The sequence below is a fragment of the Taudactylus pleione genome, unplaced genomic scaffold (genome assembly GCF_031769625.1).
Source record: "Taudactylus pleione unplaced genomic scaffold, aTauple2 ptg000244l, whole genome shotgun sequence".
Lineage (NCBI taxonomy): Eukaryota > Metazoa > Chordata > Amphibia > Anura > Myobatrachidae > Taudactylus > Taudactylus pleione.
Genome location: NW_028284646.1, coordinates 4,052,501 through 4,071,199, shown reverse-complemented (window position 1 = coordinate 4,071,199; position 18,699 = coordinate 4,052,501). Strand labels below are relative to the sequence as shown.

The window sequence follows — 18,699 nt, the reverse complement described above, 5'->3', positions numbered from 1 at the left end:
CTTTCGGAGGCATCCTCCCCAGAAGGTTTTTTGCACAACTCCCCCATCAGATTATTTTAAGGCCTTGGCCCTCCAGGAGGCCATTTACTCCCTGTCGCAGGCAGGGGTGATGATCCCGGTTCCTGTGGTTCAATAGGGAAGGGGTTATTATATCAATCTGTGTTTGCTTCAGAAACCAAATGGGTCTTATCGCCCTATTGTAAATCTGAAAACCCTCAAAAAGTTTATCCGTGTGCCCAAGGCAATGGAACCTGGGGATTTTATGGCTTCCTTGGACATTCAGGATGCGTATCTGCATGTGCCTATTACGCCATCCCACCAACAATTTCTACGGTTTGCTGTCCTGCAACAACATTAACAATTTCAGGCACTTCCCTTTGGTTTATCAACAGCCCCTCGAGTCTTCACCAAAATAATGGCAGTTATGACGGCCCACCTCAGGCGTCGGGGAGTCAGAATACTGCCATACTTGGACGACCTCCTGATATTGGCACAGTCTCCAGCTGTTTTACAGCACCATCTCCAACTGACTATTGCCTGCCTACAGATTTACGTCTGGATCATCAATTGGAAGAAGTCCTCTCTTCCTCCAATATAGCGGACGGTACTTCTGGATTCTCAAACACAAAGGGTGTTTCTGCCAGGGGACAAGATTTCAGCCCTATTATTGCGAGTGCGCAAATTGCTCCGCAAGCGAAGGGTATCCATTCTATCAGCGAATGCAGGTCAATGGTATCCACCTTCGACATGGTGGAATGTGCTCAGTTCCACTCCAGGCCTCCTGCAGAGTTTATTCTCTCCCGGTGGAATGGGCAGAATCATCTAATACGGCCCCAGAGATTCCTTCTCACTACAGAGGTTCGTCTCTATCTTTCGTGGTGGCTACAAAAGTATCATCTGGACCAGGGGTTGCGGATTCTGGATTCCAAATTGGATGTTTCTCACCACGGATGCCAGTCTTCGGGGATGGGGAGCAGTGACAGTTCATTATTCCTTTCAGGGAAAATTTACAAATCAGGAAAGTCACCTGCCAATAGACATCCTGGAGCTTCGTGCATTATAAAAAGCGCTCATCCTGGCACAGGACCTCCTCCAAGGCAGGCCGGTCCAGATCCAGTTCGATAACGTGACCACAGTAGCCTATTTCAATCATCAGTGAGGCACGCAAAGTCTTTGCAGCCATGAGTGAAGTGGCAAACATTCTGGTCTGGGCAGAATGTCATTATCCGGCTATCTCTGCAGTATTCATCCTGAGAGTCCTCGACTAGGAAGCGGACTTCCTACGTTGTCAGCATATACACGCAGGAGAGTGTGCTCTCCACCCAGGAGTCTTTCAACTGCTGGTGAACAAATGGGGCCAACCAGACGTAGACCTCGTGGCCTCACGTCACAACCCCAAGGTCTCCAGGTATGGGTCCAGGACCAGAGATCTCTCAGCCGCCTTCGTGGACGTGCTGGCAGTGAGGTGGGGCTTCAAGCTGGGGTACCTCTTTCCTCCGATTTCCCGCCTCACAAGGGTCCTCAGGAAATGAAAGCAGGAAGGCGGCAAAGTAATACTGGTAGCTCCTGCTTTGGCCCATGCGGCATTGGTTCACCGACTTACGGAGTCTATCCATAGACACTCCGTTTCCTCTTCCTCTATGGCCAGATCTGCATCCGGACCTACCTCGTCTGTCTTTGACGGCGTGACTCTTGAGTCTTCCATCTTAAGAGCCAAAGATTTCTCCAGCTCTGTGATTCAGACAATGCTTTAAGGCATGAAAGCCTTCCTCTGCCCACATCTATTAAAGTTTGGCACTCCTTTGGTCAATGGTGTTCCCACAGAAAGTATGACCCTAAGGTTTTCAGGATTTTCCGGGTACTTGCTTTTCTCCAGGCTGGGTTAGACCTCAGTCTCCACCTGACCACCCTGAGAGTACAGGTTTCTGCGCTGTCAGTTTGGTTCCAGCAAAGGATCGCTTCTCTGCCGGATGTTAGAACTTTTTTTCAGGGTGTACTCCGAGTTCAGCCACCCTTTGTCCCACCGATGGCACCGTGGAAATTATCTTTGCTTTTAAGGGGCTACAGGCTCCTCCATTTGAACCTCTGGACTCTGTAGATTTTAAGTGGTTGACAGCGAAGACAATTTTTCTCCTCGCTATCTCCTCTGCCCGCAGAGTCTCTGATTTGGCAGCGCTCTCTTTTCGCTCCCCTTTTTTGATTTTTCACCAGGATAGAGCTGTCGTACCGTCCTAAGGTAGTATCCCGTTTCATGTGAATGAAGAGATTGTGGTTCCAGTCTCCAGATCTTTCTGCAGGTGAAGTCTCCCTGGATGTGGTTCGTAACCTCTGTATCTATGTGGATGTTCAAACTCTCTTAGAAAATCAGATGCTCTTTTTGTGTTTGGTTTTCACCACCGAGGATGGCCAGCTAACAAACAGACTCTGGCTCGATGGCTGCGCATGACTATCTCTCAGGCTTACACGCAGGCTAGTCTCCCTGTTCCAAACACGGTGACAGCACATTCTACTCGGACTGTGGGACCTTCGTGGGCGTTTGGACTTTGGGCCTCTGCTGAAAAATTGTTGAAGGCGGCCATGTGTATTTCTGTAGACACCTTTCTAAGATTCTACGCCTTTGACAACTTTGCTTCTCAGGATGCTACCTTTTGGGCAGTGAATTCTCCTTTCTGTCCCCACCCTTAAGGGAACTGATTTAGAACATCCCCATGGTATCCCTGTGGACCCCCTATGGACCCTGAAGAAGAAAATAAGAGATATGGTGGACTTCTTTGTTAACTCTTTTTCTTCAAGGTCCACAGGGCACCCACCCTGGCGCAGCTGACTTCATTGGGTAATTTTTCTCTCGGTCACGTATTCCCTCATCTTCTGTGAGAGTGTTTCTGATGTACATTGTCCTTCCTTCTCCTCTTTCCTTCTCCTGCCTTGAGCTTGTTTACAAAACTGAATGTCTGTGGCCAGGGGCGGGATATATGTGGAGGAGGACCCGAGGCATCCTAGGAGCTGAAAGCTTAACTGTTTGGTGCCTGGATCACTCCACTACACAGGGCGTATTTTTTTTTTTTTTTTTTTTTATGGAGCGGCCTCCTGGCTACTCGCATTGCTGCGGGTTGCCACCCACAGCTAATGTGAGCGGCCAGGACGATGGTCGCGATGGTCAAGACTTGTGATGTCAGTGGGGCCGCCCCCAGACGGTAGGCGTTCTCATGGGAACGCCTCCGTCTGGGCAGCCACCCCCCCCCCACCCACCCAAGGAGGCGTGCTGTCACTCAACATCGACAGCACGCCCCCTTTGATGTGAGACCCGGAGCGACTGATTGCCCGTCGCTATCCGGGTCTCGCGCATGTGCACGACGGAGCCGGCTCCGTCGTGCGCATGCGCTCTGGGCCACCATCGACCCTTTTGCGAGCGCTTGCGACCGGGTCTGAATCAGGCCCTCTGTTATAAGTCCCCTCTAGGTGAACTCTGTTCCTTTGACCTCCAATATCTCCTAGCTGATGATACGAAGATCTACCTTTCCTCCCATGACCTCTCCTCACTTTTATCTCCAACTGTCTCTCTGCTATCTCTTTCTGAATGTCCCAGCGATTTCTTAATCTTAATATGTCTGAGCTGGGCATGCAGGATGCAGACGGTCTAAATACCGATGCCGGAATCCCAACAGTGTCGGGATCCCGACTCCAGTATCCTGACCACCAGCATCCCAAAAGGTAGGTGTTGGGGGTAGGGTTAGAAACTAGGGGGAGGGTTAGGGTTAGGCACTAAGGGGGGGAGGGTTAGCTTTAGGGTGTGGGGAGAGGGAGGTTAGGTATAGGCACTAGTGGGGGAGGTTAGGTTCAGGCACCGGGGAGGGTTAGGGTGTGGGGAGGAGTAGTTTAGGCACCGGGGAGGATTAGGGTAGGGTTTATGGTTAGTAGTACTATACTTACCTATAGATGTTGGGATGCCGCTGTCAGTATTCTGACCAGCGGCATCCCGACCGCCGGGAACCCAAACCCCTCCCACATAACCTCATTTCCCACTATTTCTTTATCAGTTGATTGCACAACTATTTCCTCTAGCCACAAAGTGAGCTTTCTTGGAGTTATCCTTGACTCCTCTCTCTCTCCAAACCACATATCCAGCACCTCTCACAGTCCTGTCGTTTCCACTCAAAAATATTTCTAAGATCAGAGCCTTTCTCACCCAGGATGCTACTAAAACCCTCATACACTCACCGGTCATCTCCAGATTGGACTACTGTAACCTTCTCCTACAGATATGTCCTCTTGCATCTTTGCCGCTTTTGCGACAAATCGCTCCACACATGGCACGATATGCGTACCAGTGAGCTTCGTTCTCAACTGCATCTTCATAAAATTGCATGGTGTAGCATAACACGCGCGGCCAATTGCATGGCGAGATGTGTGCGAACGTTTGTAGCACACACACATCTGTATCTGGCCTCCCCAACTCCGATCTCTCTCCTCTCCAGTCTGTCCTCATTGCTGCTGCTCGGCTCATCTTCCTCTCCAAACGTAATGCATCCGCTCTACAATCCTTCAAACGGACTCTCAAGCTCCACTACTTCATCAAAGCCTTCCACCTCTCATCCTAACTTTATACTACATGTTCCTTCCTCCCTGTCTATCCCATCTGTGTCACATCTGTTTGTCTGCAATGTATATTATCCATGTCCTTGCCCTGCATTGTTTTGCAATGTACTGTAAGTCACTGGCACTTATTTGTTTATGTACTTTGTAAGGCTCTGTGGAAACTTGTGGCGCTATATATATATATATATATATATATATATATATATATATATAATTATGTATTTCAGCGCGGTTGATAGGGCCGGGAGGGAGCTCCAGGAGCTATTCAATCCAGTGCTCTTTTTAGTCTGACAGAAGTTAAGTTGGAGAATGCCGGTACTCTTGACCAGGGTATTTAGACGTGAGAACCGGCATTACCCGACTAAAGTGGTGGCCGCGAGGCTGCTCTAAGCTGGGAAACTGCCTCAGGAGAGTGCGAGAAGAAATCATTAGTCGAACTAAACAGTGCGCAGAATTGTATAGCTCCGGGAGCTCCCTCCCGGCGATATCAACAGTGCACTCTCCTGAAAGGATTGAGTTGAATTCGCCCCAATGATCTTCAGGGATTTTAGGGGGCTGGCCCACATTCTGTTTTTGAAGTTACAGGTGATATAAAAACTTTTAAGATATCTTTATATTTCTCTTAGCTTTGATTTTCTTTTACTGCTATCATGGAGCGTGTTTTACTTTTACATCCAAGGCAGTATGCTATGTTGGAATCCAGCTTCTGCTAATTTAGGGGTGATTTTCAGCTAATTTAATATTCATTCTTTCAGTGTTCACATCATTTGTATAATATGCCAATATTTATGCATGATGCAAAGTGAAAGCCAAATCAAGTCAAAATCTATTTTAAATGTTAACAGCAATTTCCAGTCCAGCCTTTATGGACCCAGTTCATAGTAGAGTTCCTAGTTTTTCATACAGAGAGACTTGTACAGTTTCTTCTTATACATTTACTGTACACTGCCTTCCAGGTAGTTTGTTGTTCCACTTTCGGTGATGCTTATTTGCAAGGAGAATGTTATTTCTGTCCACAAGTTTTATATATGTGCTGGAGTTTAATTGTAATTTTTGCTAAATACCTCAATGTCCTGAGGGAAAAAAAACTATTTAATGTATTTGCACTAAACTCTGTGTGTTGGAGTTATTTATGTAATAAATCTCTAAATTTACTTTCAGGGCTGTCCCTTTTGAAGAAATATTTTACAGCATATACAGTTCTTATCAAAGGGGGTTCTGTTGTTGTTGTTGTTTCTCCCATTTTTCTTATTATGAGGTTGTGACAACATGGCGCAGTGCGCCTGATTGCCATTCTTTGTATTTGCTTATAATAGCTGCTTTCTTACTAGAAATAATTGTTTTGAAAAATAAGTTTTATACTGTCCATAATAAAGTTCACTTGAGCTGTTTGCAGTGTGTAAGTATTAGCCAGGAAATAGTGGATATGGTTGCATTTGTAACTGTGTTGAATGCATGAGAAAAGTATCACCACAGGTTCCAAGATCTGAACTTTTCCATCTGTTATCAAACCAAAGCTGTAAAATTTGGGTGGTATCTCAGTAATGGCTTTGTATTGTGAACAGATTTTGAAGAAATTGATTTATATATAAGGAAAAGATAGGTGTTGCTTTTACTATTCCTGATGCAATGTGGTGAGTTAAATATATTTTATTATGGATTTTGTGCAAATGACAGAGAACTGGTATTGCTCATTCATCCAAACTGGGGGACGCTGCTCACCATGGGTTGCTTGAGGGGATCATAGGTCCGTCCAATAGAAAAGATTCAATGTGATGGACATCTGCTGAGGCCAATCAGTGTTGGCTTATCCTGTGTCATCAGGATAATTACCTGGGTAATTAACATATGTAAACAGAAAATGGCTGTTCCTTTATATTGCAGTTAGAATGCTACAGTAAAAAAAGATGCCTTGTCATAGAAAAGGAGTTTTAGAAACACAGTAGTAAAAAATATGTATATCTATAATATACATATAGTTATGTGTATTGAGGTAATTAGATGGTAAAGATCTTTTTTTGATCTCTGAAATAAATAGTTATAACATTAATTGAGTAGGTCGAGTGCCCTATAAAAAGAGAGTACCTCTTCTTTCTTTGCTTTCATGTTCAATGCAACTCTCAAGGGTGCACCTCAATAGAGAGATCCATATATATATATATATATATATATATATATATATATATGTGTATATATATATATATATATATATAATTTATTTCTTGAATCTTCATAGATTTTGGAACATACCTACCTCCAATCCTTATCTTCAGTGGTCTAACCAGTGCTTAGGACATCCCTATCCCCCTCCCCTACATGCTTTGGTACTTTTAGATCTGTTTTGAGGTATGTGGATGTGCTGACCCCCGTGCTGTTTTTAGAGTTTAAGTCAGGTACATGCACGGTTTGCCTTGGTGTTCTGTTTGGTGGCTGATGGTTTGGTCCGTTGCTCCTGTAATTTACTCTGACAGGATATTCAGCAGTCCGGTTCCTCTGGATTTTTTCAGGTTTGTGGGCATCTTTTGCTGGTAGAGCCAAGTGTTCCTTGGTGTTTGGGATCCCTGCTGCTTTCACATGGATTGGTTTTGCGAGCTGCTGCCTTTACTTGGTAGCAGCTGTGCCTGTGGCGGCCTTGGCCTCTATTCACACGATCACCAACTTTCTTGATTCCTGGTGTTTGCATCTAAGGATGCTTATTTTGGCCGAACAGCTGCAGCATTTATGTTGTCTGGGCAAACGCTCCCCTTGAAGCAGTTTTAAACATCTCTGATCAATGAGAGAAGGTTTCTTTTGTACTTCCTGTTACATCCTTTTCTCTAAATTCATCAGGGGGCACACCGCGTTCCCATACTTGCACTTATCCTTGTTTTTTTTTTGGTTTTGCTATTTACCCTCTGTTGACTCTTCGGTTCAGGCTTCTTTTAAAGTTGTTCTGAAGACCAGGTGTTTCAGGACCTTCTGTTTTAAAGCTTTAGTTTGTATTAAGTGCTAGCTCTTTTGGTCCCCTCAAGCAACCCATGTTGAGCTGTGTCCCTCAGATGAATTCAGAGAGAAGGATTTAAATGTAAGTACAAAGATCCCATTTTTGAGATCTTTGGTGTAAAGGTATTTGAATTCCTGCTTGATCAAATTCCCCAATTGAATGTCTTAAATTAAATGTTCAATACTGTTTAGTAAATACACCTGTGTTGCAACTGTGGGGTTTTATATGTGCTTGTATCATACTGCAATCTTGTAGTGTCTTTTTTTTTTTTTTTTTAAATGATGTTCCTGGTAAAAGATCTCCAATGCTCTACCTTTTTTTTGTCCACTTTAATGATAATTTTATTATTGCCCTTCACCTGCATTCTGCAGTGCTTTCATTTATCCTATTAGAGCGCTTATATCTTCATTTTTGTTTATGTGGCAGTTGACTAATGTAATTTTCAAGCAATTACTGTAATGTCTCCTGAAACAGCCCCATTCCTAAACTACAAGTCTGTGTCCAACCTTTTTGGTGTTGGGGTTTTTTTTTCTTTTTTTCTTTAAATATCTATAGAGACCATATACTTTTGCATAAGTGTAAAATAATGTTAAAGTACTATAAGGTGAGTATTTTAGCGCTTTCCTTAGTCATTTCTTTTTCAGGGTCCATAGAGATCCACAGGGATACCATGGGGGGGATGATATGGTCGGAGACCAGGCACCAAACAGTTAAAGCTTCAGCTCCCAGGATGCCTCGGGGTCCTCCTCCATATATACCCCGCCCCTAGCCATAGGACTTCAGTTCGTTTGGTTTGGCAGGATAAAGACACACTTTTATAACAAAGGACTTCTCTGGCAGTCCTAAGCTTTTATTTTGTTTTATTTTATAATTTTGGGTTGGCAGTAAGCGTCTGAATTAAGACGCATATACCGCGACTCCATCTACCTCCGCCAGGCCGCTACACCAGTAACTGGAGATTTTCTTTATGAAATGTCTTCTGAGACTCTTTTCTTAACCTGACGCTTGGCTCTTGCCTTTTGGTGTTTCTGTTGTTCAGTAGTGATGTATTCTTCCTCAACCTCCACTTAAGAGGGGATATGTTCACTATTTGGGTATTTTCCTGAAGCAACAGCTGATGGAGAGAAGGTTGCATGTGAGGAGCCACAGAGAGCAAACTCCTCAAAGTTCGGGTTAGGCAGACTGAGGGGTGAAAACAAAAACAATAGAAGGGTATGTAGCTTTATATAAAGTCTTTTACACCACTTAAAGCTGCCGTTATGTTGGAAAACTAGAACATTGAGCTAGGCAGGAAGAATTAGGTGTAAATTTGAGTTCTCTGCTTTGAAAGTCCTAATATAGCTGGAGAGGGACATCGCTTGTCAGCAGGAAAGGTATAATGTTACTGAACATGTGATACAGGTGATACTAATATTAGAGCAGCTTACGCAGCTCAGACTTCCCACATTAATTTCTACTGTTGGTCCTTAGATACTTACATGCTGACGTAGATGTTTTTAGATTTAGTCTGTATCTGAAAAGTTGCCAAACTGTGGGGATGGAACCAGTTGTCAAGGTGTAAGCTGTACATACCGTATTGCATGACAGTTGTAAATAACTATTGTAAGCATTTGTTTGGCTTATAAGAATATCCTTAGCCTTGTTTTGCTTTTTATTTACAGATGTACCTTGTAATTTTCCCAGAAGGAACACGTTATAATCCTGATATACCGAAGGTTATTGCTGATAGCCAAGCATTTGCCATGAAAGAAGGTAAAATAGTTTAGATGTCTGCACATATAGCATGAGTAATAATGTTTTGGCAATCAAAATCTTTGTCAGCTACTCGTGATGCTACTTACAATAACAGGGGTAACCACTTGGTTTGAATCATCATAAATATTGGGTTATGGTGAGAGCCGCAGGTTACAGTGGATGGCAGCTTGTCATCGGCAGTGTCGCTTGTTTGAGATGAGGTAACTGTCAGTCACTTGCAGAAAAATCATGATGCTAAAGAGCTTAAAACTGCAAATTGACAGATTCCTCTGCTTAGACTACAGATCCTGTACAAAGTAGTAATATGCACATGCGATTGACCACATGTGAATGGGGGGTCTCAGCTTTGATCAATCAAACAGAGTTGGTGATTTTTTTTTTTTAAGTGTTTATTTGGGGCGTCTTGTTTGTTTCAATCCCTCCTCTTTTCCACCCTCACAGTAATTTGATTTAGAAAGTTTTATTGTATGTGCATTCATTCGCATGAATCTCTCCAATTGACGTGATGAATGTAGGACATTTCTGTGCTGCACTTGGCACATTTGACCCTGATTCAGAGTTAGTCACATTGTGAAAGTAGCCGTCATTACTATCAGCACAAGCCCTGTACCTGATGCAGAAAATCCATTAAATCTTTACTGTCACTCAACCCTGAATAGTCCACAATTTAACACAAATTATTAAATAATTAAGTTATGGTTTAACATGAACGAATATATTCATATTTCCAATAAAAAGAGTGCCCCACGAAGGAATCTCTTGCTGCTAATTGACTGAGCCAATTATTATTTTGTAGTCCACAATTTATCCTATATACCTACGATACTCCCTTACCTCTGAGTGAGCATGCAGCTACAACCACTCAGCCATAGGTGGAGATGCGGCTGAGTTTGCCACACATGTAGGTAACATCAGGTCCCCCTTCATTCATATTCATAGTCCTTTGTTATGGAAAGTTCAACAAATTCAAGGTTTACCACTCCAAGTAAAGCTAGAAAAATATATATATTTTAATTCAGAATTCATTTTTCCAACTTGGTGCATTTTCCTGTTAAACTAGGAATAAAGACAACTTTTCTGCTGAGAGCTCCAAAATAGAACTCCAGAAAACAATGAAAGTAAATGTTTATGCAGTAACACATGAATATGTTACTCGAGAAATATGATGGTGAACAGGGTGTTCTTAAATGTAAATGTATCTATTTTGGGCAAACCATATTCAAGAGTAATAGAATATTCTTTGTACTGTACATTTACCATAAAAGTGCTTCAGTTGTCAAAGAGGTTTATATTTCCATGGCCAAAGACTATCTTATATCAAGTAAGGTTTTGTTGTTCCAGCAGTGTATTTGGCTAAAGAACACACACATTCTTACAGCCATTGTTGTTGATCTCTGGTATACTTTGTGTGTATTGAAGTCTTTCATATTTTGGAATGTACTGAGCTATTTCAAACAGGATATCATAGAGTCAAAGCAGATCTGTGCTCTTATGTGCCCAAATATAAATGATTAAAAATTGTTTCAGAAGCCACACACTTGTAAAGAAATGAGCAACTTCATAGAGGATTTTTCAGAGAATTCGTTTGAAAGTCAATGCGCTTTATCTTCTGGCTTAACATACACTATGAAACTTACACGCTTATCCTCAAACAACCTTCAAGTGACAGCAATAAATTAGTAACTCAGTCATCATGTAAAACAAAAACATGTCTGCGTCTGTTTAATTTTACTGATTTCATATCTAGGTGGAATAAGCACTCGGGGTTCTTAAACACCATTCCCACGACTGTATACTGTCAGCTGCATGTGCTATAGTCACTAGAGGTGAATAATTAACTGCATACATCTCTCCTCCAGTGATGTAGTCACGTAACTTCATTTTGCTTCTGTGTCTATTTTATCTGAAAAAAATATTTTGTAGATTATATGTAAAATACAATATTGTTTGCCAAAAAAATTTCAACTAAATTTATGCCACTTATGAGTTGTGCAAGTTACTGATGAATACTAAATATGGTATCTCTGATGGAATAGGGTCTTTTACCAATGGCAGGGGTCCCAGGTAATAAACTCGGAACTTCTGCTATTTGCGTTGGCGGAAGGGAGTATTTACCATTAAATATGGACATTCTCTAGAAATGCACATACTGTATACAGTAAATAAAAAATATTTTGCAAGCACACCAAATGACTAACGGTGTGTACAGCAACTCTAAAAGGCAAAGTGATTCAATATTCTTTGTATATGTGGTTATTAAATAGTTCAATGTTATCTTGATAAATAACACTGTTATATACTGTATATATAGCCAATTGTAAAATGTATTCTGTTATCCTAGGACTGCCAGTTCTGAAACATGTACTGACTCCACGTGTGAAGGCGACTCATGTGGCGATTGAGACAATGCAGAACTACCTAGATGCAGTGTATGATGTTACAGTTGCCTATGAAGGAACCACTACCCAGAGTGGACAAAGAAAAGAAGCACCTTCCATGACCGGTATTTGATAATTACCATATTGTGCTTTTGTCTGTGTACCAGTGGTTTTACCAAAGCTATGATCTGATTACCTCATCATCTCCATCTGATTAGTATTCTTATGCTGGGCACACACTTGTCGATATATCGTTTTTTCGAACGACAAACAATATATTGCAAGTGCATCGGCGGGTGTGTATACCTGATATGTCTGTGAACAACTTACATGTGGTCCACCTAATATGGAGAGCGCCGGCTGATCTCTTACTTGGCCGGGGAATCCGGAGACCTGACAAAAGAACTATTGTCCCGGCGGTTGGCTCATATACACTGCCTAATGAATCACTGACTGGCGGGTCTCTGAGCGCTGCACAGCATTTGTCTGCAAATTGCTGGGTACATACAGCCGGTTCCCCGCTTCAGAAGATACCGAGAAAATCACGGCTTTTGATGCCTGTTGATATAAAAAATAAAAAGCTGGTTATTATTAATAATGGCCAGAGGTACTATATTCTCTTCAATTCTTGTGGTCTCTATATTCATTAGAGACTTGGGCTACCCAGCTACATGCACTGTGCTACTAAGTAAAGTTTATAGCGCGTGTTATGATACTGTATATGGTTACAATTGCTGCTATATTATTATTTTAAGTGAACTCAATTTGTTATTGTTATTTGTATATGGCACTTGTGCTATATTTACCAATGACTATAATAATAATTCCTCATAGCTGACAGTTACACTTCAGTTTCAGGAAATGATCCATCTATTTTCTAAAAGAAGGAAAAACGCTTTTATTTGACCCACATATGACACCTACATACTACTTCGCAATACATACAATCTAAAGTACATACTGTACCATGAAGGGTCAGGTTTGGCATGTACTATAGACTTTAGCTTTGCAGTACTGATTTATGATTGTATGTTTTAATCCCTATTTTACAGTCTCTAACATGATCTTAAGCTTCTTGCAAAAAAAATTCTGGTTTGTGTAATCAGTTGTAAATCCTTTTGCTAAAACAGTTTAAGTGTCTCCTAAATAAGATGCATCACTCTGTTTGAGTGCCAAATGTGTGCAAGAATGAGCAGTTCACTGTATGACATTAATTTCTTTTTGAGTTATTATGTCTATTAAACTGCTCTATGAAAATATCGCCTTTATTGACAATATTCAGGTTCCTCTTCTGTACGACAAAAAAAGTATAAAATGTATGATTCTTTGCCAATTTTCTATATGTTTGTAATGAGGTTTAAGGTTGTGGATGTGTTGAGAAGGATTTCATGATTTGAAAAATAGTGCATCTAAGAGAAGACTATTTTCCTGCTAGCAGAAGTGTTTTTTTACACAGAAAATATTAGGTGCAAATAACTTTTTATGGTGTGCCTTTACAGGATAGATAACATTTTTTATTATGTTTTCATACACAATGTAATGACCTATTCTTAACATAGATATTGTTTACGTTTATATTACCTGTTGCATTTATATCGTTTAAATCAATGTCAGCACAGACAAAGTCTGAACATACTCTCCTTTTTGTTTTATTAGAGAATTAAAGGAACACTGCTGAGCAATGGTTAAACTTTCAACATAGTCCATTTCTTTTCTAGGTAATATATAGGAGGCAAACTGTACACATATGTAGAGCACTGCTGTTCAACCTCATTGCCACGGAGGTTATTTTGGCCCCTTATGCTGAACTGTAAATGTTTTGGCTGATAGCTTTCCAACATCATTAGGAGTAATTTTTTGTGCAATACCCCCAAAAATCATACATTGTGATGTGTTGTATTGTTTGTATTTTTCAGAAGAATTTGCATTGTGCAGTAAGTCATTATTTGGTTTATAACCCCTGACACAGTAAAGAAAATCTAGCAAGAATGACCAAATTATTTTTTTTAATTGAAATTTAACAAAAGTTTTTATTTTCTGCTAAATTCTACAAAAAAAAAACCTTTGTGTTTCTAGGTTTAGCATCCGTTCATCTTTCCCAAACTGCGAAAGTCAGGATTTCATACTGATCTACATAATAACATCAGCACTTGTGATAATGCACACAATGTTAATGTTCATAAATTTATATGGTACTCAAACATTGCATATTAATGATGCTTTAAATCAGTGGTTCTCAAGCTTGGTCATCAGGACCCCCAAACAGTTCACGTTTTCCAGGTCACCCAGCAGGTGCACAGGTGTAGTCATTACTCACTGACGCATTTTAAAAGATCCACAGGTGGGGCTAATTATTTCACTTGTGATTCTTTGAGAAGATCTAGAAAACATGCACTTTTTAGGGTGCTTAGGATCGACTTTGAGAACCTATGCTGTAAATTAAGGGACACTGACCTTTCTAATTCATTGTTTGAGTGCACAGTTATTTCTGAAAAATAGTATGACAGCAGGAAATATGGTTCCATAGGGTCCACAGGGATTACCTTGGGGGTATGTGATTGGAGTGATCCAGGCACCAAACAGCTAAAAGCTTTTAGCTCTCGGGATACACTGGGTTCTCCTCCATGTATACCCTGCCCCTGGCTACAGGCACTTAGTTTTTTGTGTGGTACACAGGATCAGTGCACCTTGTAACAGGGGACTGCTTAGGCAGACGCCAATCCAACACAAGGTTTTCGCGCATCTGGGTTGCTCCTCCCTGCCTCCCTTGTATATGTGACGCCCAGAGGCCACTTTCAAGTGCACTACTGTAGCTGCGAATCTCAGGAGGTTTGGTCAGTCTCCCTGTATACCTCTCCTTTGGTGGCCAGGTTATGCAGAGCTCAATATCCTACTAAGCTTTGTGCTTTTGTATAGTTGATTAGTATCCCATTGCAAGTATATTGCTTAAATGCATTGTATGTGACTCATGCTATTTCTGCTGTGTGTTATACTGACTTTGTTTCTGAAAGACTGTCTGTTATAACTATCACTGCTATTTCTCCTCATAACCCTCTGCTACAGGTGTGTGAGTTTTTTTGGTTGAAGACTGTCACATTGCATTACATTGTTACTTTTAGAAGTCTAAAAGTAAGGAGAAGCAGGAGGCTAAGGCTCCTGTGCTGGTTTCATGTACAGCCTGTCAGGCGGGCTTGTCCCCTCAGGATTTCATACAGAATGGTTTGTGTGGTCGTTGTTATAAGGAACTACCATATCACTCCAGCCTACCAGCCCCTGTGCAGGAACCACCCTGGGTGTCTTCTATGTCTCAGGTTATGGCGCAGGTCGTGGACAGTATGTCTACACCCACGCCGACCTCTACTATTGGGTCCCCACAGCAGCTACAACCTGTTATGTTTATGACCCCTATGCATCCTTCCTGGATGGATGTTAATGCCCACTCAGGTCAGAGAATGGCTTTGTCATCTGCTGCATTTCAGCAAATGCTGCAAGCAGGCAAACCGGTAGTTACTAAAGCCAGTAGGTGGTTGATTTCTTCCTATCAGTCCGCCCAGCCTGTAGATACTGACGCTTTTTCAGAAGAGTTTGAAGATGCACAGGGCTCCTCTCAGGAGTCTGTCTCAGGAGAAGAGGACCATCCGGCAGCAGTGGATGTCCCTTCCTTGATTAGGGCGGTCAAAACTATGTTAAACGTAGATAATGAAGAGGCAGGATCTAGGAAGGCACCGGTGTTCAAACGCCAGAAAGTGGTTAAGGCTGAGTTTCCTAAATCTGAGCATCTCACGGAACTTATGGGGGAAGCATGGAGTACTCCTGATAGACTGTTTCATGTTCCAAAAACGATAACGGCTTTATACCCCCTCCCACCTGGTGAATGTGCTAAATGGGAAGTTCCGCCTACTGTGGATGCTCGGGAAGCGGCTTACTATTTGGGTGAGTCTGCATTAGACGCTGGTATTCTGGCTTCTAAGGCATCAGCTTCTTCAGTTGTTGCTCGCAGAACCCTTTGGTTAAGGGCCTGGAAAGCAAATGCGGGATCCAAGAGGGCTCCCTGCCGTTTGCTAGAGATCTACTGTTGAGAACAGAATTGGAGAAGATTATGGCTACTCTGGCAGCCTCTAAAGTGGCCGGTCTGCCTTCGACGACTACCTCTAAGCCTAGACAGTCCTCTTTTCGGTCCTTTCGCCCGCAGGAAAAAGTGAGAGGACAGTCTTCCCTAAAACTTTGTGTTATTTATATTAAACATGGTTCTATGTGAGAAATTTAGAGCGGTTTCCTCTCCTTGTCTCCATAATGTATATAGTGTTGCTCACAGGCTAATATATGTGAAGCTAGATGGTATTCATGCAAATGTTTGTATTCCAGTGTTTTAATTTAATTGCCCGATAGAATAAATACATGTGACACTCGTGAGAAAACTTGTTTATACCTTTTTGTTTTGCTTATGTGAATATCTCTAATACCTGTATTTCTAAGTTTGTGTGTGTGTCTATATATATATATATATATATATATATATATATATATATATATATATATATATATATATGTTTGTATATGTATGTATGTGTGTATATATATATATGTATGTATATATATATATATATATATATATATATATACACACACACACATACTGTATATGCCACATATTCATTTTCACCTTAGTGGAATTGGCTTGTTACATAATTGCCTCAATATATAATTTTGCCTTTTTATTGTTGGATAGGATTATCATAGGGATTTTTATGATATTACCTGTGATTTATGTTTTTTTTTGCCTGCAATAGAAGATTAAACCTCCCTTTATTTCTTATGATAGTATCTATGACATACTTAAGTGGTATCACTTCATTGTAATATAATTCAGTGTTCTCCCCAGAAATTTTTTCCAGCCGGGTGGCATCAAAAAGTAGCTGGGTGAGGGCCTTCTCGATTATGCGCGGGCCGGGAAAAAGGGTATCTCCCTTACTAATCCAGCCCGACAGGTCTCAGGCTGCTCCCCCACTTGCTCTCAGTCAAAAGTGCCCATTATGCAGTGCCCCCTGTATTTGTGCCCTTTATACATTGCCCCCTGTAGTTCTCCCCTTTATGCATTGCCCCCTGTAGTTTAGCTTTGCCCTTATGCAGTGCCCCCAGGCTGAAGTAGTGCCCCTATCAAGTGCCTCCAGACTCGTCCCTTATGTAGTGCCCCCAAGCTGGCCCCTTATGCAGTGCCCCCAGGTTTAAATAGTATCCCTTATGCTGTGCCCTCAGGCTGGCCCCTTATGCAGTGCCCCCAGGTTTAAATAGTGTCCCTTATGCAGTGCTCCCAGGCATAAATAGTGCCCCTTAGGTAGTGCCCCCAGACAGGTCCTGGTCCCAGCCCAGAACTTACCTTTACTTGCTGGCTGCTCACGCTCCCACTCCCGTTGCCTTGCGCTGACTGGATCTAACTAGATCCAGCAGGCGCACGGGTAGGCTCGCCACGTCGCTGGTGTCGTCATGACGTTACCCGCGCAGTGCATCACTGGGAATGCTTGCCTCTGAAGCAATCAGAGGCTTCTTTAGCCTCCGGGCACTTCAGAGGTCAGCGTTCCACAGCGGGGGTCGGCGGGGGAAAGTGCCGGGCGGTAGGCTGTTTCTGCCGGGTGATGCGCCCGCAGAAAACAGCCTGGGGGAGAACACTGTAATTGATACCTTAATTGGTAGTATTGTAGCATATCATCTGGAGGTATATAACCTAGATGAATTACATCCATTTAAATTGATATTATCAATGAGAGCTTAAAGGATAACCGGTGGATGGATTACAGTATGACACTGTTTTTGATTTATACAAATTAAACTCATATTTCACAATTTGCAGCAGTTACCAGTTGATTTTGTACATTTTTAAGATATGTTATTGAACTCCTTTATTTTAGTTAGGTTAAAACTTAACTTTTATTTATATACTAACAATATCCCTGAAAGTGTGCCTCCAAATAAAGCCAATTTTCTTCTCTTTTTCTTTTGAGTAAAACTCCTCTCCTTTATTGTCATAATGAATAATACTCAGTCTTTTTAAGGTTTCTTTTTTGCTAATGCTTGTTTCTGTTTTGTGAACAAACTTCTTATGCTACATATTTATTGTGGTATACTATCCAAAGTATATTGCTGTTCCCTACATGGCATTTCTGAGTTGTGGGAAAGGATGGATTTCTTATTCTTGGCTAGCTTCTTTATTTGGGGTGCTTTGTTTGTTACACCATTATACTTTGTTTTCATTTTGTGAACTTTACCATCAGACAGAATAATGCATACCATAACTAGAATCTGTTGGCAGACAACCTGACTGACAGTGGGTACAGGGAGCTGAAAGCCTAGAAACCTTAAGAATTGTGTGTAGGAGGCAAAATGATATAGCTAACTTGTCCACTGGTTGAGTTGGATATGAAATGTCGACAGTCAGCATGGTTGAGTTGGGTATGAAATGCCGACAGTCGGGATCCCCGGTGGTCAGAATCCCGATGCCGGGATCCAGACAGGGTTAACATACCGACACTTGTTAGTCGGTATGCAAACCCTCCCCCTCTCAATACCCTAACTCTAACCTTCCCTGTTTGGTGCCTAACTATAACATCACCCGCTAGTGCCTGACCCTAACCTCCCCCTCTAAATACCCTAAACCTAACCCTCCCCCCATCCCTGCTACTTACCTTCGGCATCCTGGTAGTCGGGATGCCGTCGCTGGTAATGTAAGCGTTGCATTCCTGACCGCCGGGATGCCGAACGCATCCCCTTTGGTTCCTAAATGTTTTTGAATCACGATGCCCCCTAGAGTATCAGCTATTTTTTCTTGTCACTTCTAGGCCAAAGTTTTCTTATTAAGAAATTCAGAAGAAATTTTTTAATTAAATAAATGGTTCAGTTATGTGCAGCATTGCTCTTCTGCTTGTCCACATATATTATGATGGCAGCCACCAGCACTGGTTTGCCTATAACATCGACCATAGCCATTAACCC

The 18,699-nt window shown here is 41.9% G+C and overlaps 1 protein-coding gene across 3 annotated transcripts in view; it reads left to right on the top strand.

Moving 5' to 3' along the window:
- The window catches only part of AGPAT5 (1-acylglycerol-3-phosphate O-acyltransferase 5), a 129,960-nt gene that overhangs the window by 59,639 nt on the left and 51,622 nt on the right, over nucleotides 1-18,699 (top strand). For all 3 annotated transcript variants that reach the window (XR_015879392.1, XM_088479692.1, XM_088479693.1), the window contains exons 5-6: nucleotides 9,241-9,331; nucleotides 11,676-11,837. Coding sequence is in view for 2 of the 3 variants with exons in the window: in XM_088479692.1 (XP_088335818.1) it covers nucleotides 9,241-9,331; nucleotides 11,676-11,837 (253 nt within the window). In the remaining variant the exon portion in view is untranslated. The remainder of the gene's footprint in view (nucleotides 1-9,240; nucleotides 9,332-11,675; nucleotides 11,838-18,699) is intronic.